Source organism: Diabrotica virgifera, chromosome 10, assembly GCF_917563875.1.
Source record: "Diabrotica virgifera virgifera chromosome 10, PGI_DIABVI_V3a".
NCBI classification, from domain to species: domain Eukaryota; kingdom Metazoa; phylum Arthropoda; class Insecta; order Coleoptera; family Chrysomelidae; genus Diabrotica; species Diabrotica virgifera.
Genome location: NC_065452.1, coordinates 13,530,591 through 13,554,687, shown reverse-complemented (window position 1 = coordinate 13,554,687; position 24,097 = coordinate 13,530,591). Strand labels below are relative to the sequence as shown.

General features: G+C 31.3%; 1 protein-coding gene across 1 annotated transcript in view; it reads left to right on the top strand.

Moving 5' to 3' along the window:
- Nucleotides 1-24,097, top strand: part of LOC114335615 (adapter molecule Crk) — a 92,960-nt gene that overhangs the window by 56,294 nt on the left and 12,569 nt on the right. The window contains exons 4-5 of the mRNA XM_028285879.2: nucleotides 324-452; nucleotides 14,821-14,925. Coding sequence (XP_028141680.1) covers nucleotides 324-452; nucleotides 14,821-14,925 — 234 coding nt within the window. The remainder of the gene's footprint in view (nucleotides 1-323; nucleotides 453-14,820; nucleotides 14,926-24,097) is intronic.

Sequence of the window (24,097 nt, the reverse complement as noted above, 5' to 3'; positions counted from 1 at the left end):
ACAAGGGTGACACATTTTAAAATTTTTAATCAATCCTATATTGTAGGAAATTTAATTACGCAACTTTTATGTCAGTGCAACTTTTCTCGGAAATCAATACTTTTAAAGTTATAATCAAAAAATGAAGAAAAAATCGAGTTTTTCCTTGATTTTTTGACATTTTGATTATTTAAACAATGTTCCGGACCTTTTTGAGTGGGATGATAACTCAATTATTATTATATGAGTTAATTCCAAACAATTTCTGCAAAAAATATGAGTCCCCTCTCAACGTCCATCTCAAAACAGATGCGCCCTGGACTAAGAGTATTTCTATATTTTAGGAACGAGATGATCTTAGTTTTAAAAAGGGGGATATACTAACCATAGTATTTAAAGATGAGGAACAATGGTGGACAGCGAGAGACAAAAATGGTAGAACTGGTTCAATTCCAGTACCATATGTTCAAAAAGTAAGTACCCTATTCAGATATTAATCACCTTCTTCGATTAACATTTTTTTGAATTAAATAAAGTTGTAAACAGATTTTATACATTCCAGGAAAATTGAGTCTAAAAGAAATGTTACAAAAATGTTTAGAAATCAATAGGTTTGCATCTGATAGAAATATTATTTAAAATTTCATTTTTAAAAAATTAGTATTTGTCAAGTGTATTGTTTGTGATAAGTTAATTACCATTGATAACAGAATTTCAACACAGTAGTGAATATAAATTAAATATTATGGTTTAAACAGTTCGAATTTACTCATATTTGTTGTGATAACATAAATTGCATAAATATGAATTTTGGTTATTTAACAACACAACTTCAGTAGGACATGTTCTAAAAACTAAGATGTCAATATACTCTCCTCCAAGAAATTAACGCACCATCTTAAAATTGGGACATTTTTGATGTCTCGAATTTCCTAAACCTGTTGTCTCATTTGTGTGATTTTTTAATATGCATATTTTAATATTTTTTAACACCCAACTGTAATGCAAGAACAAAGTTGGAACGCCTCCAGGATAGTGTAGCGGCCCTTGAAAAATTCATGGTTGAGGTGCCAAATACAACGGTTGCCATAAAGCAGGAGGTCGACAACCTGAGAAACCGGTTGTTCGATTATACCGAGGAACTGGAGGAAAGCAAGAAGAAAGAAGAGGTTCCAAGGAAGTCTGTTTGCACGACATCCAGAGGTGTGCAGACGAACATGGGACCCTTGAAAGTCAAGAAAATGGCGACAATGGGTGTTCAAGTGGACCTAGAGAACCCAGAAGCCATTAAAAGGAGGGTGGACGCCATCACGGAAAAAATGGCAATATACGAGTACGAGGAAATAACAGAGTTCTTAAATGAGGACTGGCCGGAGGAAGTCTTCCAAAGAACTGAAGTGAAAGAGGGGGACATCTCTGATATAGCAGCAGACGTGGCAGTATTTGTTACCAACGACGACGAGGACAACAAAGCCATGGAAACGGTGAAAGGTATGTTTCCTGACCTACCAGGTGGTCCAGCGGAGGTGGATGAGGATGGAGGCCTGGGAACTGTGAGAGTCACGATGTCTGCTCATGTAGATGGAACGTGGATTGACAAGGAGAAATATGGATTCAAACTTCTCCCAAACAAGAAGGAAGAACTCGAGTCGGTGAAGTTCCTCAAGACATGCAGGGAACTGGTACAGAAGATGGAGGAGCTAGAAAGAGAAAGAGTGGGAATCCACACGCCAACATCACTAGGAGTTGAGACATCGAGGAGAATCCTGGAGTGGGCAGCAAGAGGAAGGGGTGTGACGATCACGCTCCTAGGCAAAAAAGCCAGAAGAGGGTGGGCAAACATTAACACCAAGCCCAGAGAACAATGTGGAGTAGTACTTATCAGCAAAAACAAGGAAAAATCATTTGCGGACCTTATGACAGAAGTGAAAAGTAACCTCACAGGAAGAAAATCCATCGACATTAAAAGGATCAGACAGCCCAGAAATCAAGGAATATCACTGGAACTGGGAGGAGGAAGGGAAATGGCGGAGGAAGTGAAGAAACTCCCCTCTGGTAGCACATGTGTGTCGAGAGCAGTGGCAAACGTTGATGACAGTGGTCGGCAGTCAAAGGAAGCACTCTTCGTGGGCGGAATGAAATCAGTCCAAAGGCTCGAATGCTATGGTGTAGGGTACGTATAGTATCAAGTCTACCTTCTACTCCTAACCATTGGTCAGCGATTTGACGCGTAGTAGCAAAACGGTCTCGCAGAGCCAGGAGTCTAAAGAGCCTATCTTGACGCCCTACGTGGTACGCCTCGGTTGACCAGTTGGTCTTCTTCGTGTTCCTCTACCTTCGTTTGTTCACACACGACACATTCGCATAACTGTCATTGTTGTACAATTAACACGACGGCCAATTTCGCCAGACGGCAAACCTATATAGGCAATAATTCTACCCTTGTCAAAATCGCTAAAATGGTAATAATTTTGGTGTCTTCGAACTCGAGTCATATTCTTGCACTGAATAGAATTAGCCTGAGGAATAATAGGCCAGGGTAATAAGACAAAAATATACCCTGTTCGTGACACTCGAGCAGCCAGGGTACTAAAGCGTTTTTTCGACAAGTAATACCTATAGGAACAAATTGTAACTATTTCCTGGGTAGGATCTGGCGACCATTTTTATTTATAAATAATTAACTGTCAAAAAATGGCATTTTCCCTTTTTTTCAAATCAATGGAAAACAGTGAAACTTATGATTTTTTAGTACAAATATCTTTGAGATTATGGAAAAATCTTTAAAATGACATATTACAAAGTTTGATATACTCATTTATTGTTAATATAATTGCGAAAAAAGGTCGGATTTGCAAAAAAATTATTTTCGCAATAACTGCTGTAAAAATTAGTGTACAGGTTTGAAATTTTTGTCAAATGAGGGTTCTTTGTTGCTTAATATGTGATAAAAATTTCAAAGCGATTCATTCAATTGTTTAAATTTTATTCGAATTGTTTATCTCAGTGAGCATTTTTTTGCACTAACATAAGTCAGAAAAAAATGACGTTAGAACCATTCCATAGGTGTCAAATGGAAGAGCATGAACTATATTTTCAACTTGGTTTAAAAAAACCGAATAAAAAATGCATTTATTAGTAATAAATAATTGTGCAAAAGTATCGTAAATCTTTCTTTATAAACTTTTTGAATAACTTTTTCCAAAAAAATTAACTTTTTGAAGATATTCTTCTTTAGGCGCGATTCGATTGAGGGTAAAATTGTACATAAATCTGCGCGCCTGCGCACACAGACAGTATGTAGTTCCTTGCTAATCTTTCAAGATAGGTGTTTATGTATCTGTATCCGTGCAAATAAGTCATTAAAAGAATATATTGGTGTTTTTAGTAAATGTATTATTTATTATAATTCTTGTGTTTTTGGATTTGTGTTTCTCTGTAGTAACATAATAAAATATTTACAGTATTTGTCGCCGTGTTGTGAAATTATATCCGAAACTTACATGTCAATTAGAAGGACCTCGCTGGTGTAGTTGCTAGGGCGTTAGCTCTAAGATTGGAATGGCGCGGGTTCGACTCCTGGGCGATTCATATTTTTTTTTATTTTTGGTTGTTTTAATAAAAAATTTTTAAAAGTGGTAGATGAAAAAGTTAGTTTAATTTTTAAATAAAATACAAATAACCTGTTAAGTATATTTACTTCGTTGAAAATACCTATATAATAGAAGAATATCTTCTTACGTGCGTACAAAGTACACACACATTATTTTTTTACCCTGTTTTAAGTGCACAGCTACCAAGTAATGTTATTTATATCATAATTTATAAAAAATTGTAATAAATATATAAAATTTCTTATATAACAAAATAAAAAGTTTATAAGGAAAAATTAACGATACTTTTGCATAATTATTTATTACTAATAAATGCATTTTTTATTCGCTTTTTTTAAACCAAGTTGAAAATATAGCTCATGCTCTTTCATTTGACACCTGTGGAATGGTTCTAACGTCATTTTTTTCTGACTTATGTTATTGTAAAAAAAATTCTCTCTGGGATAAACAATCTGAATAAAATTTAAACAATTGAATGAATCGCTTTGAAATTTTTATCGCATATTAAGCACCAAAGAACCCTTATATGACAAAAATTTCAAAGCTGTACACTCATTTTTACAATAGATATTGCGAAATAAATTTTTTTTTGCAATTCCGACCTTTTCTCGCAATTATATTAACAATAAATGAGAATATCAAACTTTGTAATACGTCATTTTAAAGCTTTTTCCATAATCTCAAAGATATTTGTACTAAAAAAACCATGTTTCACTGTTTTCCGTTGATTTGAAAAAAGGGAAAAATGCCATTTTTTGACAGTTAATTATTTATAAATAAAAATGGCCGCCAGATCCTACGCAGGAAATAGTTACAATTTGCTCTTATAGGTATTACCTGTCGAAAAAACGCTTCAGTATCCTGGCTGCTCGAGTGTCATGGAAAAAACCTTGGACTATAATAACTAAAAATTTCTGTACCAACCGGTCTTCATAAATTGGTCTTTTCACAAAAAAAATTTAAGATAAAATTTTATTTTTACAAAAACTATAAAAGATAAAACATTGATATTGTTATCAGAGCATGCTTTAAAATATAATCATTGTGCTGCCAAAAAATTAAGTTAAAGAAATGATTCCTTCTGAGTGTAACACTTCTAATGTCACTGAGTATTAGTGATGTAACGAATGTCGGTTTTTGAACATTCGCGAATACGAATGCGAATGCGAATATCTAATAACGACATTCGCGAATGCGAATGCGAATGTTCAGTTTTTTTTTAATTTGTTTCTATTTTCGAAATGTTTTCTAAATTTTTAATGAGAAGTTAATTGATATTTAGTGTAAATCAATCTAGACCAGGGCGCATCTGTAAAAATATTAGTACATTTGGACGTTGAGAGGTGACTCAAATTTTTTTGCAGAAATTGCTTGAAAATAATTCAAATAATAATATTTGAGTTATCCTCCCTCTCAAAAAGGTCCGGAATATTGTTTAAATAATCAAAATGTCAAAAAATGAAGGAAAAATTCGATTTTTTTCTTCGTTTTTTGATTATAACTTTAAGAGTATTCATTTTCGAGAAAAGTTGTATTGACATAAAAGTTGTTTAATTAAATTTACTACAATATAGAGTTAGTTGAAAGTTTAAAAAATAGTCAGCCTTGTTGCAAAATAGCAATAATTGGAAAAAAACTATACAAAAACAAGTATTCGCATTTTACGTTTTTCAACCATTTATGCTAAACTTAGGACCTTCAAATTTCAGCCAGAAAAACTATATGATACAGTTAAACAATACTGTAAATTTCATTAAGATCGGTTCAATAGATTTTGCAAAATAAATTTTGCAATCCAGCTTTCGCAAAAAAAATTCATTTTTTCAAACTGTTACAGGACTGAAAATAAAGCAGATAGCAAGTTAAAATTTTTTTTGCTTATAGAAATGTACTGTACCTTTCATTTGCAATTTGCAAAACTAAAATCGATGAACCACCACGGCGTCAGGAATTTTTTTAAATAAACATTAATTATTGGTGTTGCGCGCAGGACACCGGATAGTTTGCTCTGATTGGGCATTCCACTGACCTTTGATAATTATTGATACATTTTAATTTTTATTACATTTTGATATAAATAAATAAATTTGTTTATTGCAAAGTAAAAACACATACTCTATCCTTTGAAATAACACTTTTTTTAGCAAAAACTTTGTTTGTTCATATATTTTAACTTGAGAATAAAAGTTTATTATTTTTAAACACATACAATTGTTTAAACAATATTTCACAAACAATAATAAAGTTAGTTTGATTTTTGTGGAATTAAAATATTAAAATACAACAAAATATAGAGTAAGAAAATAATGTATTAGATAAAGATTAGAAGAAATTTTGGTGGAAATCAACTTCATGTGAATCGAACACCGCTGTCCTGCGAGTAGCACCAATAATTAATGTTTATTTAAAAAAATTCCTGACGCCGTGGTAGTTAATCGATTTTAATTTTGCAAATTGCAAATGAAAGGTACAGTACACTTCTATACGCAAAAAAAATTTTCAACTTGCTATCTGCTTTATTTTCAGGCCTGTAATATTTTGAAAAAATGAATTGTTTTTGCGAAAGCTGGATTGCAAAATTTATTTTGCAAAATCTATTGAACCAATCTTAATGACATTTACAGTATTGTTTTACTGTATCATAAAGTTTTTCTGGGTGAAATATGAAGGTCATAAGTTTAGCATAAATGGTTGAAAAACGTAAAATGCGAATACTTGTTTTTGTATGGTTTTTTTCGCAATTATTGCTATTTTGCAACAATGGTGACTATTTCTTTAACTTTTAACTAATTCTATATTGTAGTAAATTTAATTACGCAACTTTTATGTCAATACATCTTTTCTGGGAAATGAATACTTTTAAAGTTATAATCAAAAACCGGAGAAAAAAATCGAATTTTTCCTTCATTTTTTGACATTTTAATTATTTAAACAATGTTCCGGACCTTTTTGAGACGGAGGATAACTCAAATATTATTATTTGAGTTATTTTCAAGCAATTTCTGCAAAAAAAATTGAGTCACCTCTCAACGTCCATCTCAAAACAGATGGGCCCTGGACTAATCTGAATCTTAAGCTTTATTACATTATACCAAATAATAAAACAACGTGAAGCCTGATAATCTGATTATAGGAGGTTAAGTTACCTTTTTTTTAATAAAAAAAGATGAGAAAGAATAGATTTTGATTTTATTAATCTAACGTTATTTTCAAATTATTTTTTCTCTGATATTCAGAGAAAACATTCGCACAAATTTTGCGAATGCGAATATGCAAAAAGATGCGGATATTCGCGAATGCGAATGCGAATACGAATATTCGTTACATCACTACTGAGTATATTATTTTTATTTGCTGCTTAGTTTGATAAATAAACCTAAATTAGGCTATGAGAAATTAACAATTTGATAAATGTCAAATTGTTCATTTGTTAAATAGTCAAATATCGGTTATGTACCTTTCGCTGTTTAAAGAAGTTCCACGTAAAGGTACAAGATCTGTCCGTGGTGTTAAAGAAATTCTTCCCCAAACCATTATAGACCCTCCATTCAATAAAGTTGTTCTGTATGTTGCACTGGGCATAACACTCATTTGGCTACGGATTACTTTTAAACGTTGATCGGAACTATAGAGGCAAAATCTGGATTCATCTGTAAATATAACGTTTTTCCAGTCGTCATTATTCCAGTTTACGTGTGCTCTGGCAAATTGCAATCTAGCTCTGCGGTGGGTTGCACTTGGGCCTGTAGCTTATCTTCAAATACGTAAGTAGTGTTCTACACGACGTCTCATGGTATCAATATTGGGTTGGATATTATGAATCGCACTAAGTTTTGTTAAAAAATTCCTTGGCGTGGTAAATCGTTCTCTTAAAGCGCTTAATCCAGGAGTGGCCAAACTTTCTTAACAGTGTGCCACTATCTGTTTATGAAAAGTTAGTCGTGCCACCAAAAATTTTCTAACAAAAAATTTAATAGGTAGGTGGAATAACAACTATTAGTGACTATGAAATAACAAAAAATATATGTAACTACAATAGTATATTATTCCACGAGCATGTAATGATGGCTATTACTCACGATGATGAAGTTTGCGACACGAGCTAAAGCGAGTGTCGTAATTCATCAGAGTGAGTAATAGCCATTAAATGCGAGTAGAATACTATACTTTTTCTACGACCTTTTTTTATTTTAAATAGTAAAAAAATATAATTATCAACTACTCGAGATTGTTTATTAATTTATTACTAGTAGTACAGTACATGTTTATGGTTGATGTGGTTAATGTGGCTTGTGAATCTGAATTTTCTCAATTAAATCTTGAATGTTGGGGTCAATTTTTGTTACAGCTAATAAAATTGGATTTTTTAAATGATTATTGGTTAATTTTGAACGATATTGTGATTTAATAACATTCATAATTGAAAACATTTCTTCACAAACATACGTCGAACCAAAACGATAACAATACCGCAAAGCAAAATTGTGAAGATATGGAAAATCAGCTGTGGAAACGTATTTCCAAAATTCAATATAATTTGAATTACTTGTACTTGAAACAAGCTCGTTATGTTTATTTTTCAACAAAATATTACTTTGCAAATCTATTATTTCCTTTTGGAATTCCGGCGGATAATTTTCAACGTCTTGTGAAATGGAAGTGAAATGGAAAAAGGATTTGTGAAAAGTTGAATATTTTTATTTTCCTCCTGGAAATCCTAAAATCTCGTAATAAATGAGCTTTGAAGACATGACATTAAATTTTTAAACTTATCGTAATTTGGAACATTATTTAATTTGATGGCTAATTCCTTCATGAATTTAAAATGAGTGAGTTTTTTTCATTAAAATCTGAATAAAAAAGTGATATTTTCTTTTTGAACGAGCTTACGTGGCCAACTAAGGTTGGAAAAATACAATCTTTCCCTTGTAATCTTAAATTTAATATGTTCAAATGTCCCATTATGTCCGCAAGGAAAGCTAAATCCCATAGCCAGTCTTCATTTTTCAACAGAGAGCACTCGTTTGACAATTCCTCATTCTCCTCCAAAAATTGCAAAACACACTCTTTCAAATTCCAAAATTTTGCCAGTGCATTCCCTTTGGACAACCATCGAACACTGCAATAAATGAGTAACTCACCTGCCTCCTCCATTTCTTCCTGAAAAAGTTCTCGGAATCGTCGTCGATTACTAGCTCGAGCATGTATTTTATTGATACACCGCGATACAGGCTCAATCACCGAGGATAGATCGAGGATGGATCGAGGTTCGTAGGCGTGATCCGACAGGATAATTGTTGGTGAAATCGCCATGAACTTGCTTATAATGGCGCACCAGATTAAATTTTTTTGGCACTGCCACACAAATTCCACATATCAAACAGCAAGGCTTGGAAGTGTTGTGATGAGTAAATAAGAATTGTTCTTCCCACTCAGTTTTAAATTCACGAATCGCGATATCGTCCTCATATTTACGTTTTGAAGTTGATGGCTTACTCGTGGTCATTTCGAAAACAATTGTTTTAAAAGGAAATAAACTGTTAAAACACTATCTCACAAGGCAAACAGACTTGAAGCGTCTCGCACAAAAGTTGAGAATCAACTGAGTAGAGAATAACGTGAACGTGTCTAGCGCGAGGCAGTGGCATACAATAAAAGAGTGGCGTAGAATAAAAGACGAATTTTTAATTTTTTACTAAGTTAATTTTTTTTATTTTTTTTTTATTTTCCCAAAAAGTCCTCGCTTGCCACTTCTAAGACACCGCCGTGCCACACCGTGGCACGCGTGCCGTGGTTTGGCCACCCCTGGCTTAATCTAATAAAACGGTCTTCAACGACCTTAGGAATTCGAGATCTACCTTGTCCGATATGTCTGCTGTAGTCGTTCATTTCTCTAAAGCGTTGAACAATACGGGGAATTGATATATGTGAACCTCCGACCGATAGCGTGGTAGCTAAGTCCTTAGCTATAGTCCGTCCGCTATAACTTTTCCCATGCGGTACGATTCATTTTCAATCAAATTAAGTCAGAACATAAATTGAAACGAACGTCGATGTGTATATACATTTTGTATACTGTATACTATACAGGGTGAGTCATGAGGAACTGTACATACTCCTACCTCGTATAGAGGCTCCTATGGGGAATAACAAATGACCATTAAAAAGTGTCTGCTCCCATTGTTTAATAATATACAGGGCGAGTTTCGCATTTTGGTAGAAATTTGTATTCGGCATAATTTTTGAACTGTCAGATCGATGTGTCTCTTATTTTGGTCAATCGTTATACAATTACCACCTAATCAACTGATTTATTCAAACTAGAAAAAATCAGGTCCGGCTTTAAAAAATTAGTTCGTTTGGGTCTTAAATTTAAATTAAAAAATTTCACCCTGTATACGCTTTTTGAAAACTCTAATATGAATTTTACAAATTAGACAAATAGGCAATTAAAATGGCATATTTATTTTTTTCCCCACACGATTACTTAATTTTTTATAAAAAAATTAAATTTGACTATGAATTAAAAGTTTGGTAAAGTGAGCCATATATTTAAAAAAATTAACTTTTATTACGAAAATTTATTTTTTTTAAACAAATATTTAATTTATGTTACCACCCAATCAACTGATTTATTCAAACTAGAAAAAAATCAGGTCCGGCTTTAAAAAATTAGTTCGTTTGGGTCTTAGAAAAAATTTCACCCTGTATATGCTTTTTAAAAACTCTAATATGAATTTTACAAATTAGACTAATAGACAATTAAAATAGCTAATTTATTTTTTTCCCACACGATTACTTAATTTTTTTTATAAAAAAATCAAATTTGACTATGAATAATTAAAAGTTTGGTAAAGTGAACCAAAGATTTAAAAAAATTAACTTTTATTACAAAAATTACCTTTTTTTTCAACAAATATTTAATTTATGTTACCACCCAATCAACCGATTTATTCAAACTAGAAAAAAATCAGGCCCGGATTTAAAAAATTAGTTCGTTTTGGTCTTAGAAAAAAATTGCACCCTGTATACGCTTTTTGAAAACTCTAATATGAATTTTACAAATTAGACAAATAGGCAATTAAAATGGCATATTTATTTTTTTCCCCACACGATTACTTAATTTTTCATTAAAAAATCAAATTTGTCAAAATCGGAATTTTAACCTAAAAATGAAAAAAAAAAAGGAATCACGGTTAACTCGCTACAACTCTGTTCCATTTTAATATTTTTTTTTTGAAATTTGTACAGCACATATCTCTTACCATTGTGAAAACTATGAAAATTGTTGTAGACTTTCAGTCTTCTTCTCATAAAAGTTATGAATTTTTAAAAATAAAAGGTGCAGATTCATGGATTGCAAAGTTAAATCGCAAAAATTAAGTGAAAAAATTTAAAATTTATCTATTTGATCACGTCTATGTTAAGCTATAGAGTCCAAAGAGAAGTGTTATGAAGAGTTTTAAATCTCGATGGGTTATAAAAAAAATGGTGAAACTTTTAATTTTAAGAAAAACGTTGTTTATTTTTTTTATTTTTATGGTAAAATTGCGATTTTGACAAATTTGATTTTTTAATAAAAAAAATAAGTAATCGTGTGGGGAAAAAAATAAATATGCCATTTTAAGTGCCTATTTGTCTAATTTGTAAAATTAATATTAGAGTTTTCAAAAAACGTATACAGGGTGAAATTTTTTCTAGGACCCAAACGAACTAATTTTTTAAAGCCGGACCTGATTGTTTTCTAGTTTGAATAAATCAGTTGATTGGGTGGTAACATAAATTAAATATTTGTTTATAAAAAAATAATTTTTGCAATAAAAGTTAATTTTTTTAAATCTATGGTTCACTTTACCAAACTTTTAATTCATAGTCAAATTTGATTTTTTTATAAAAAATTAAGTAATTGTGTGGGGAAAAAATAAATATGCCATTTTAATTGCCTATTTGTCTAATTTGTAAAATTCATATTAGAATTTTCAAAAAGCGTATACAGGGTGAAATTTTTTCTAAGACCCAAACGAACTAATTTTTTAAAGCCGGACCTGATTTTTTTCAGTTTGAATAAATCAATTGATTAGGTGGTAATAGTGTAACGATTGACTAAAATAAGAGACACATCGATCTGACCGTTCAAAAATTATGACGAATACAAATTTCTGTCAAAATGCGAAACTCGTCCTGTATATTATTAAATAATGGGAGCAAACAAATTTTAATGGTCATTTGTTATTCCCCATAGGGACCTCTATACGAGGTAGGAGTATGTACCGCACGGGAAAAGTTATAGCGGACGAACTATATAGGGTGAGGCAGATAAAGGGCCTATTAGAAATATCTCGAGAACTAAAGGTAAGAGAATCATAAAAATTGGAATACAGGGGTTTTGAGGCATGAACTATTTAATGAAAATATTTTGGGCTCTTTGCTACTTCCGGTTATACCGGAAGTTGATAGTAACTTCGTTTTTTCAAATGGGACACCCTGTATATTTTTACATTTTTGGATTCTGCTTGATGTCTTCTTTCTTAAAATATGAGGTTTTGTAATATTATACAGGGTAGTTTAAAAGATAATCACGGTTTTTTATAAATTTTGTAGCAAACTTCACACCCTGTAGAATTGTACTGATTTGATATCAAAAACTCCATTTATGTTAAAGTGATTTTTAATATAGTCTATTATTATTAAAAATTATGAATATAGCGAAATGTTTAATTTTAGTATACAGGGTTGGTCGAAACTCGGAATGAGTATTATCTGAGTTTTCTTTCTAAGGTTTCTTAAGTACCTACTTTTTTATTTCTTAAGCATTCCCTATACCTAACTGCTTTAATTTGTAAGGTATTCGTAGTTCTTTAAGCCAAACATTAATTTCAACAAAAATTACGTGAAATTTTATTAGGTTTGCCGTGAAAATATTCAATCATAAATATTTTTTTGAAAATAAGTACATGTTAATCTAGAATGATCCTTAATTTATTATTATTGGATGAGATACCAAAATGCCTACGTTGTTACGATTGTTGGTGCATAAAATATTAATAAAAACAAACCATATTCTACCCAGTTGGCTATGGCTTGGACACTAAATTTGATTAAACATTAGACATTATATTATTTTTATAGTTCCAGTTGCTTTGTTACCATTACTAATATAAATTTTTGTAATGGGGAACTGATTAGTAAAGTTTTTGTTCTAGGAGAGTAAGTATAACAAAAATGTACTACTAGCAGTAAGAATTTATCATCTGCAACTCCCTGATAGACGACAGCCAAGAAGAATACTTTTCAAAGTTTACTAGAGTAGTTTCGACGTACTAGACACTTAGATTACGAGAACGTTTATACTAATATGCAGATTCTCAGTGACATTAACATTTAATTCATTTTAATCATTTAAAATAATTTTTCTTCGATCAGATTTCTCGTAATCTAAATTTCCAGTTCGTTGAAACCGCTCTAGTAAATTTTGAAAAGTTTCTCTTTTTGGTGGTCATCTATCATGGAATTGCTGATGATAAACTCTTATTGCTAGTAGCATATTTTTATTTGTTATACTCTCCTAGAACAAAAAAACATCTGAATCAGTTCCTCATTAGAAAAATTCATATTAACAATGGTAGCAAAGCAACTGGAACTTCAAAAATGGTAGAATGTTTAAGCCTTAAGCAAAGCAAATGTTTAAGCATATTTAGTGTCAGTCATAGCCAACTAGATAGAATATTGTATGGTTTTATTAATATTAAACACACCAACAATCTTAACTACGTAGGTATTTTGATATATCAACCAGTATTAATAAATTAAGGGTCAGTCGAGATTAATATATGTTTATTTTCGAAAAATTATTTGTGATTGAATATTTTCACGGCAAACCTAATAAAATTTCACGTAATTTTTGTTGAAATTAATGTTTGGCTTAAAGAACTACGAATAACTTACAAATTAAAGCAGTTAGGTATAGGGAATGCTTAAGAAATAAAAAAGTAGGTACTATAAAATATCATTTCATTACAATAATAAAATACAGGGTGTTCCATTTAGGAAAACTCAGATAATACTCATTCCGAGTTTTGACCAACCCTGTACACTAAAATTAAACATTTCGCCATATTAATAATTTTTAATAATAACTAACTATAAGTTTTTGATATCAAATCAGTACAATTCTACAGGGTGTGAAGTTTGCTACAAAATTTATAAAAAACCGTAATTATCTTTTAAACTACCCTGTATAATATTACAAAACCTATATTTTAAGAAAGAAGACATCAAGCAGAATCCAAAAATGTAAAAATATACAGGGTGTCCCATTTGAAAAAACGAAGTTACAATCAACTTCCGGTATAACCGGAAGTAGTAAAGAGACAAAGAGACCAAAATATTTTCATTAAATAGTTCATACCTCAAAACCCCTGTATTCCAATTTTCATAATTCTCTTACCTTTAGTTCTCGAGATATTTCTAATAGGCCCTTTATCTGCCTCACCCTGTATATGTAGGTCACTGCTTAAACAAACTCACCGTGGGTCAAGCTCCTTGTAGCGCGTTCTATTTCCACCAAACAAAAAAAATACGGATTTTAATACGGAGTTTAATTGAAACTTTAAGTAATAAATCTACTAATTTTCACAACAAACCAGACACTTTTTGACTGTTAAACAATTTGACATTTATAAAATTGTTAATTTCTCATAGCCTACTTTGAGCTTGTTTATTAAACTAAGCAGAAAATGAGGATATATTGATGAAAAATATGGCTAGTTTTTAAAGTACCTAACTTTTTTATTATCCAACGTAAGCGAATGAATCAAAAAACAAAATGTTGAGAAAACGTGAGGCTATAGATGGGTTTGAATTTTAGTTTTTTATAAATGCTAGAATACTCCACAGGGTGTTGCGAACTTTGAGAAAAAAACACAGTTTGATTGGTACACCCGGTATACAATGACAATTTACCTGTCTAGCAACAATATTATTACAGCGATATTGTTAAAGAATAATGCTATAACATATTAAAAAATCACTTATATCGGACAGCAGGTTTAGGAAATTCGAGACATCAAAAATTGTCCATTTTTAAAATGGTGCGGTCATTTCTTAGAGTGTATATTATTATGCTTGTTGCTTTCGATGCTATCCCTGTATTTTACTTTTGTTTACACTTTTCTGAGTTTACAAGTAAATTTGTAGACACTCGTGAAATTGTTTATTTATTTTACAGATAGAGGAAAATCATTCTCCAGTAGAAATCCCTAGGCCTGGATCTGGAGGTCCAGTTAGTAATACTTCCCTACAAGCAGAAGCAGCAAAAAGAAACCAAATGCAGGTAAGTTCGATTTGTTTTTATTTAAAAATATCTAAGAGTACCATAACTATAAATATACAGGGTGTTTGGTAAAGAATGGGCCATAGCTTAAGCTTAGATTCCTCAGCTTAAAATAGGTCGATTTAAGCTAACTTACCTTAGTACCAAATTTGATATTAACTGAAATAAGGGTGTCAAGAAAACTCCACATACTATAACCGATTCGTCGGGAAAAATGATAATAGACGAACACGAAATTCGAACTACCTGGTATAATTATATAAATGAACTGTATAATGATGATAGACCCGAAGAACTGGACACTTTAGATGAAGGTGAAGGACCAGAAATACTAAAATCAGAAATACAACATGCTATAAAATTGACAAAAAACAAGAAAGCCGTTGGTCCCGACAACATACCGACAGAAATGTTAAAGCTCATAAATGAGGAAAACATTGGAATACTAGTCAAACTTTTCAATGATGTTTATTCAACTGGTGATATCCCTGAAGATTGGTTAAAGTCCGAATTCATAACCCTACCAAAAAAACATCGTCCGAAAAACTGTAGCGACTATAGAATGATAAGCCTTATGAGCCACACCTTGAAAATCTTTCTACGTATCATCCACAGTAGAATCAGAGATAAATGTGAAGAAGACCAGGATGAAACACAATTTGGCTTCAGAAATGGACTGGGAACTCGGGACGCACTCTTTGCACTAAATGTGTTATTGCAGAAATGCCGAGATCAAAGGAAAGACGTCTTTGCTGTATTTATTGACTATGAGAAGGCCTTTGATCGAGTACAACATCACAAATTAATTAAAATACTAAAGGATAAAGGAGTTGATAGTCAAGATGTACGAATCATAGAAAAATTATACTGGCGTCAAACAGCGACAGCTTGCATAAATGGAAAATCAACAGAAATATGCAAAATACAAAGAGGCGTCAGACAGGGTTGTATACTGTCCTCACTGTTGTTCAATTTGTATTCAGATAGAATATTTAAGGAAGCGCTGCATAATTTGGAATGGGGTGTGAAGGTTAATGGAATTCTGATAAATACAATCAGATATGCAGACGATACAGTTATTTTAAGTGATGATATGAATGGATTACAACACCTTTTAAATGCCATTGACAGAGTGGGAAGAGAGTTTGGTCTAAATATGAACTGTTCAAAAACAAAATACATGGTATTTAGCCGTTTGGCCCATCAAGATTCACGGTAATATGTTGATGGTCATATAATTCAAAGAGTACCCAGTTTTAAATATCTTGATTGCCATATTACTGAACAACTAGATCCAGATAAAGAGATAAAATGTAGCATCGAGATAGCCCGCACGACATTTTTAAAAATGAGGTCATTCTTCTGTAATGATACCTTGCAACTTAAACTTCGAAAGCGCATGATTAAATGCTACATTTGGTCAGTCCTCTTGTATGGTGTCGAAGCATGGACATTAAAAATATCCACCATTAACCGTTTGGAGGCCTTTGAAATGTGACTACACAGACGTATTCTAAAAATACCATGGACGGCTATGCTGACAAATGTGGCAGTCCTTAAGAGAGCAAATGCTACCCGCGAGCTGCTTGATAACATCAAATATAGAAAGATGGCCTATTTTGGACACGTAGTAAGGGGAGACCGGTATAATATTCTTCAACTTATTATGATGGGTAAAATCGAAGGACGCAGAGGAATTGGTAGAAAGCAGGCCTCTTGGTTGAAGAATATCCGGGAGTGAACAGGAATAAAGAAAGCAGAACACCTATTTAGAATAGCTCGAGACAGAGACAGTTTCGCCATTTTTTAATTGAAAAAGAGTTCAATAGGTCGCTCGATCTATTTAGATAGTGATAATCTCGATATCTCTGTTCAACAAATTCTTATAATATTTTCTAAAATCTTTGCAGCCGAATTTATTCTCGTTTGTGACCATTTATACTATAAAAGTGGAATATTTCATTCTTGAGCATTTAAAAATTAATCGAATCAAGGAAACACATAATAAAGATAGCAAAAACCGCGAATTGATAACAATACGTCTATAAAAATGTACAGGGTACTCTCATTAAACGTTATCATAAGGTCGTGATCTTTTAACGAAGACGTAGATATGATAATGTGTGGTTTTAAAAGAAACACCACGCTTGAACTTTCTGCAGAAATAAATTATTCATTTTAATCTTGATTCAAGATTTTTTCGCGGTTTTTTGAGTACACAAATATTTGTTTAAAAAGATATTATTTAATACTAAATAAAAATATTCTGTTATCCCATATCCCAAATTACAGAATCCCAAAGTGGAGTTAGAGAAGGTAGAAGTACACAGGATCATATATTCGCTTTGAAAGAAGTTATTAGCAGGAAGTGGATGGCGGAGAAACCCATATATTTAGCCTTTATGGGCATGGAAAAGGCATTTGATAAAGTAAATAGAGCAACAATTTGGAAATGTTTAAAAAGGAAAAATGTAAATCAGAAACTAATAAGGATAATACAAAGTTTATATAAAGAAACAAATAACTGTGTAATAAGATATAATATGATAGAAAAATTTGCTACAAATGCAGGAGTTAGACAGGGAGGGGATTGAGTCCGCTTCTATTCATAATATTTATCGATGCAATAATAAGAGAAACTAAACAAAGAATTAAGTATACATAGGATATAGGAAATTAGAACAAATAGGGATGACAGAATGTGCATTTGCGGATGATGTGGTTATTACAGCAGGAAACGAGAATGAGGTATTAACAAAATACGGTAAATTGAATAAGAGTAAGACAAAGACAATGGTAATAGATAGAAATAGGAAAAGGATAAATATGAAAATAGATGAACTAGAAATAGAGCAAGTCAGTAAATATCAATACCTAGGTGTAATATTTGAAGAAAACGGAAAATAAGAAATAGATATAAACTATAGGATACAAAAAACAAATAGACTATATTATGCAATAAACAGTGGATTTGTAAATAGACGAGAAATATCAAGAAAAACGAAAATGAGTGTATACAAAACTGTGTATAGACCTATACTCACATATAGATGTGAATTGTGGATATTGTCAAAAAGGGATAAAAGTAAACTGCAGGCAATAGAAATGAAATATCTAAGAAGAGTAATGGGAGTGACAAGAAGAGATAGAGTTAAGAATATAAAAATAAGAGAAGAATTAGAAATAGAACCATTAGAAACTTATATAGAAGAAGGACAGCTGGGTTGAAGGATTACTTGTGGCTCTCGATTGTACCCGAGTTATTTTTCAATTTTGTATTAGATATGATTTAAAAAAATTATTATCGTTCCATAATATGTGTTTCAAAATGTCTTTTAATTTACTGACAACAAACATGAAAGACTTTGTAACAAATTCCATTTCCATCCAAGATAAGAATGATATGACACATCGAAAACTGCGCTAACGAACATTACATAAGAGTGGCGCAATGTAAAAGTCAGTAATCAACCGAATCCAGACCGATTTTTGTATAAATCTTGCTACAGATGTAATTTGTATTAGGTACACATTTTGCATTTAAGTCATTTTACTCGACTTAGAAAAAAAATTTTACTATATTATACTAGAAAAACTTAACGAGTAGGTATATAAAAAAGCCGGAAGGAATATTGACCGAACTCCAAAATAGATTTGAAGACTTAAAATATGTTAAATCGTCTCTTCATTTTTTTCCGAATTCATTTGAAATGAACATAGTTCATAAGGTGAATTTTTTATTATTACCAATATATGACCCAAACAACATCTGGAGAATTAAAATTAATAGAGACGCAAGAAAAATCAAGCTCGAAAATAAAACTGTAAGTCGACGCCGAATACCGAATTTTGGAAATTTGTACCAGAATCCAAGAAGGTACCCTAAAAAAGAATGCTTGTCGAATTATTTCCATATTAGGAACAACGTACTTGTGTGGACCATTTTATTCCATTTTATAATTCGTGAAATCCTAACACCGATCAATATTACCTAACCAGCATCTAAAAGAATTACTGAGAAGTCACATATTAATCACCAAATTCTAAAGAAATATCAAAAGAAGGAAAACAAAAATGTAATTAAGTTTAAATATTTCGTAATTGTATTTCGGTTTTCAGTAAGTAAAAGTTCTGTTAAAAAAATTGTAAATATTTCTATACATAGATACTTTTTGAGTAAGTATTTTATTGCGGCTCGCGAAAAACTTCAACTTGTGAAAAGTGGCTCGGACTATTAAGAAGCTTGGCCACCCCTGTTATATAATTTACTATTTTATTTGGGAATAAAGCCACGATTTAAGTTTAAAAAATTCTTTATTTTTATTTTTTTAGATTTATTTTTTTGTTTGGTAAAAAAATTCTTCTAACAATTTCATCTGACTCATTCATATTGTCAAGTAGACGACTTTAAAATGATATTGCCAATATTTATGAGTTGCCTTTCTGGGATGTCTTTATTGAAAGATAGTTGATTATATTACATGAAATCAACTTTAACTTAAGAAACAAAGAACTAAACCAATATACATAGGATATAGGAAATTATAACAAAAAGGGATGGCAGAATGTGCATTTGCGGATGATTACAGCAGGAAACGAGAAAGACCTAAGAGAAAGCTTGATAGTATGGAATGAGGTATTAACAAATTTAAAGAATGAGTCAGAATAAAATCATAGCATGTGGTTTGTGTCTGTAAAATGTGTCTTTAACCTTTAACTACACGCGCTGGCGTACTTTGTACGCCAGATATAAGAATTCTACTGGAAATATATTTGAAAATTTAATTTTTGACCTTGCTTATTTTTCTAACCTATCACTGGAATGTGCTTTACAATTTGGTTTTAGTTTCGTTATAATCGGCGTTCTGGAAAGATCGTAATTTACATTTTATTATTTGTTGTTTCCGGTGGTGGACCATATACCCTAGGATTATATTACTATAAGTCGTAATATAAGTACATATTTTAATTGTTTTTTAGTCATTATGGCAAAAAATATATTTTTCTTTGTAAACAATACTTTTTCTCCTGTAAAAAATGACATTTAAAAAAAAATTTTATTAGTAATTTTATTTATCATGGAATCCAGTTATTCCATGATTCCAGTTATAAATCCCAATTGGCTTACTGAAAAGGAACTCCAAGTATTCATTGATGCCGAATAAGGTTTATAACAAACAACTAGGTGTATTTTTTCAAAAAAAAATTAAACAAATCCGCTGTTTTTAAGTGTATTTTCTTGTGGCGTACAAAGTACGCCACGCGTGTAGTTATGTTATAACTTGATGAGCGGGTAGTTAAAGGTTAAGATGTGTCTTTTAAAAAAACAACCACATGTAACGATGACAGTTATCTGTATCAGATGTATTCTCCATATGTTATTGACTTAAATCGTGGTCTTTTCTTTTTATTGATTTCATCTTTTAATATGGGTAACCACATCCTACTGCATTCTGCCGAGGAAGTTGCGACACAATTGGTTTCTTCTTTGATGTTTCTCTTTTTACTCTCTGTTTCTTTCAGGAATCTTTCTTGAATCTTTCCACTGAACTCTATGTTCATTGTCTCATGCGTGTTTACGTATCTGAGGTCTAATTCTCTATTAAGACTGATGTTCACTTATTCTAACGTTTAATGGTCTTAATGTTTCACCTAAATAAAAATATTCGCATTCACAAGGTATTTTATAAATATAATTATTTGTTCTTTCTTGGTCATTGTTAGGTAAAACTCTTGTTAAAACTAAACCTATATTGAGGATACATAATTTATAATATATAGTTTAAAATAACATACATACCTAACATAGGTACCTATAGCTTAAAACTATACAGTGTGTTTCATTGGGAAACGGAAATACTTTAATGGTGAATAGAGGTCACCAAGCCGGTTCTAGATACACAACATTTTTTGCCCTGCCGACTTTTATAACCGAGTTACAGGGTGTTTTGTCGATTTTGCCCATTTCTCTCCTAAGCCATAACTTTAGAACCACCCTGTATATTTTTTTGATATTTCGTACACATATGTCTCATTCAAAACCCAAACGACCGACATACTAACCATAAGAAAAATCCAGGTCCGGATTAACAAAAAATTATAAAGTAATTGTGACCTTAAAACAACACCCTGTATATTCAAATTTTGAAAATCTGTTTGCATATTTGAAAAGAGCAAAAAAAAGCAAGTTTAATGGTTCGCTTCAATTTTTCGGCCAGACAATTTTATGACTTTAATTTTGAAATTATATTGAATTTTTTAAGAACTCTTTAAAAAGCAGGTATTATTAACTTTAGTTATAAATTATTAAAGTTAATGAATAAATACTCACTTTAAAAATAATCAATACTTATTTACCACATTGGAACGACCCAATTACTAATGACAAGAAAAATCCAGGTCCGGATTAACAAAAAAATATACAGTAATTGTGACCTTGAACCAACACCCTGTATATTGAAATTTTGAAAATTTGTCTGCGCATTTTAAAAGAGCATAAAAAACTGTGATTAAAGGTTCATTTTAATTTTTTCGCCGTTGATTTAATTACATCAATTTTGAAATTATATTGAAATTTTATTAAGAACTCTGAGATTAAAAACCAGGTATTTATTATTAACTTTTAATAATTTAATGTTAATGAATCAATACTTATTTTAAAAATACTTAATACTTATTTACTACGCTGGCTTCATGGATTCTCTGGATTTGTAGCTGTATGCACATCATTACAAATTAGAATTGCGAGCATTGGGATATTTTAATGATTTAGTAAAGAATTAAAAAAACAGCTATATCTAATAAAAAAAAAATCGTTTGAACAATTCATCAATTTAACATAAATAAAAAATACTTGAACTATTTCAGTTGCTCAAAATGTTGCTCAAAATGTCCGCCATTTTGTTCGATGCATTTCCTTGCTCGTTTTAAACGATTTCGAATCGATTTTCTAATTACATTGGGATTGTTCTTCATTTTTCTGGCAGCTTCTTGTGACCTTGACAGAATTAATTAATATGATTTCAAAATTGCCGTAATTAAATTATCTGCGCAAAAATTTGACATGCGCCGTTTAACGCAGTTTTGATGCTCTTTTAAAATACGCAAACAAAATTTCAATATACAGGGTGTTGTTTCAAGGTCACAATTACTTTATATTTTTTTGATAATCCGGACCTGGATTTTTCTTGTCATTAGTAATTGTGTCGTTCCAATGTGGTAAATAAGTATTGATTTTTTTTAATGAGTATTTATTCATTAACTTTAATAATTTATAACTAAAAGTTAATAATACCTGCTTTTTAAAGAGTTCTTAAAAAATTCAATATAATTTCAAAATTAAAGTCATAAAATTGTCTGGCCGAAAAATTGAAGCGAACCGTTAAACTTACTTTTTTGTGCTCTTTTCAAATATGCAAACAAATTTTTAAAATTTGAATATACAGGGTGTTGTTTTAAGGTCACAATTACTTTATAATTTTTTGTTAATCCGGATCTGGATTTTTCTTATGGTTAGTATGTCGGTCGTTTTGGTTTTGGATGAGACATATGTGTACCAAATATCAAAAAATATACAGGGTGGTTCTAAAGTTATGGCTTAGGAAAAAATGGGCAAAATCGATAAAACACCCTGTAACTTGGTTATAAAAGTCGGTAGGGCAAAAAATGTAATATATCTAGAACCGGCTCGGTGACCTCTAGTCACCATTAAAGTATTTTCGTTTCCCAAGTAAACACCCTGTATAACTAATATACTTACCTATATAACTAACATATAAAATCAGCTTACTACGTGGCTTACTACGTACAATTTGGAAAAATGTAGACACCTTATTAATAATTTGCTCTGAAAAATTAAAATATCTAGAAAACTAACAAATTTAGACATAGGGAATATTATACAAAATTAAAGTACGGTAATTCATCAATCACCACAAATTGGATGCAAGAAGCTCAAGATAGAAATAGGTGGAAATTTTTACGGGAGGCCTACGTTCAGCAGTGGACAAATATAGGCTAGTTGATGAAAGTACGGTAATGGTACTTTTCGATAGTGACATAAAACTACAGGGTGTTCCATTTAAAATGACTGAGAAAATAATGTACTTGCGTTTTGACTCACCCTGTATTCGATATAAAGAAAATTCGGAATATCAACCATTCTTAAAAATTCTTAACAATCAACAAAAAAAGTGGCACCAATAAACCATTGCTCTTGTGCTTATTTTTATTTATACAGGGAGTTGAACTTGTTGCGATTTTCATAGAAAATTGTTTATAACTTTGTAAATACCCTGTAGAAGATAACAAGTATCTCGAGTTGAATTTGAGATCTAGAATCTACAACTAAGAGATTGGACATTCTTAACCCGGAAGCGGTCGCGCTCACTTCTGTAACGTAAGTAGTCGCGCGTAGAGAAAAAAATCTCACAATATAGATTTAAATACGAATTTAAATCAAATTTCTATTTTTTAATATTTTTATTTACTTGTTATGTTAAAAATATCTATTTCTAAAAATTTTAAAGCTAATTAGTTATCACCAAAGCCATAAATTCCACAAAAAAAAATTAAAAAAATTTCTATTCATTACTACGATCTTCCTCGAGACATTAACGGTGGAAAGCAATGTTGAAAATTTTTTAAAATAAAATATACTCGCATAAGGAAAAATGGTTATTTTTCGGTGAGGAGATTACTTTAAAACATTAAAAACCACTTTCACAGAATTCCATGTAAATATCACACGAAACAAGTGAAAATTCAAAAATGCATTGTTTACATTTTTTACCCCCTTATTTGTTCCACCTAGCGGATAACATGCGAACTAAACTTTTAAAAATCAGCTTCACTTATTTTCTGCAAGTTCTATATCTAATTTATTATCACTATGTACATACAGGGTGTCCAGAAACTCTACCGACAAACGAAGACAGGATATTCCTCAAATAATTTTAAGAAAATTTAACGAAATTCACTTAGTCCGAAAATGCTTCCTAAGGGAGCTAGAGCTATTTGAAGATGGCGTATAACCATACCAACAGGCACCGCTAGGAAAACATTCCACTTTGCGGTTCAGAGAACCCATATGAAACGAGTCTGTGTACTCTATACAGAGTATGGCATTAGTAAAATAATAAAATAAGAAAATCTACTGTTTCGTTTTGATTAA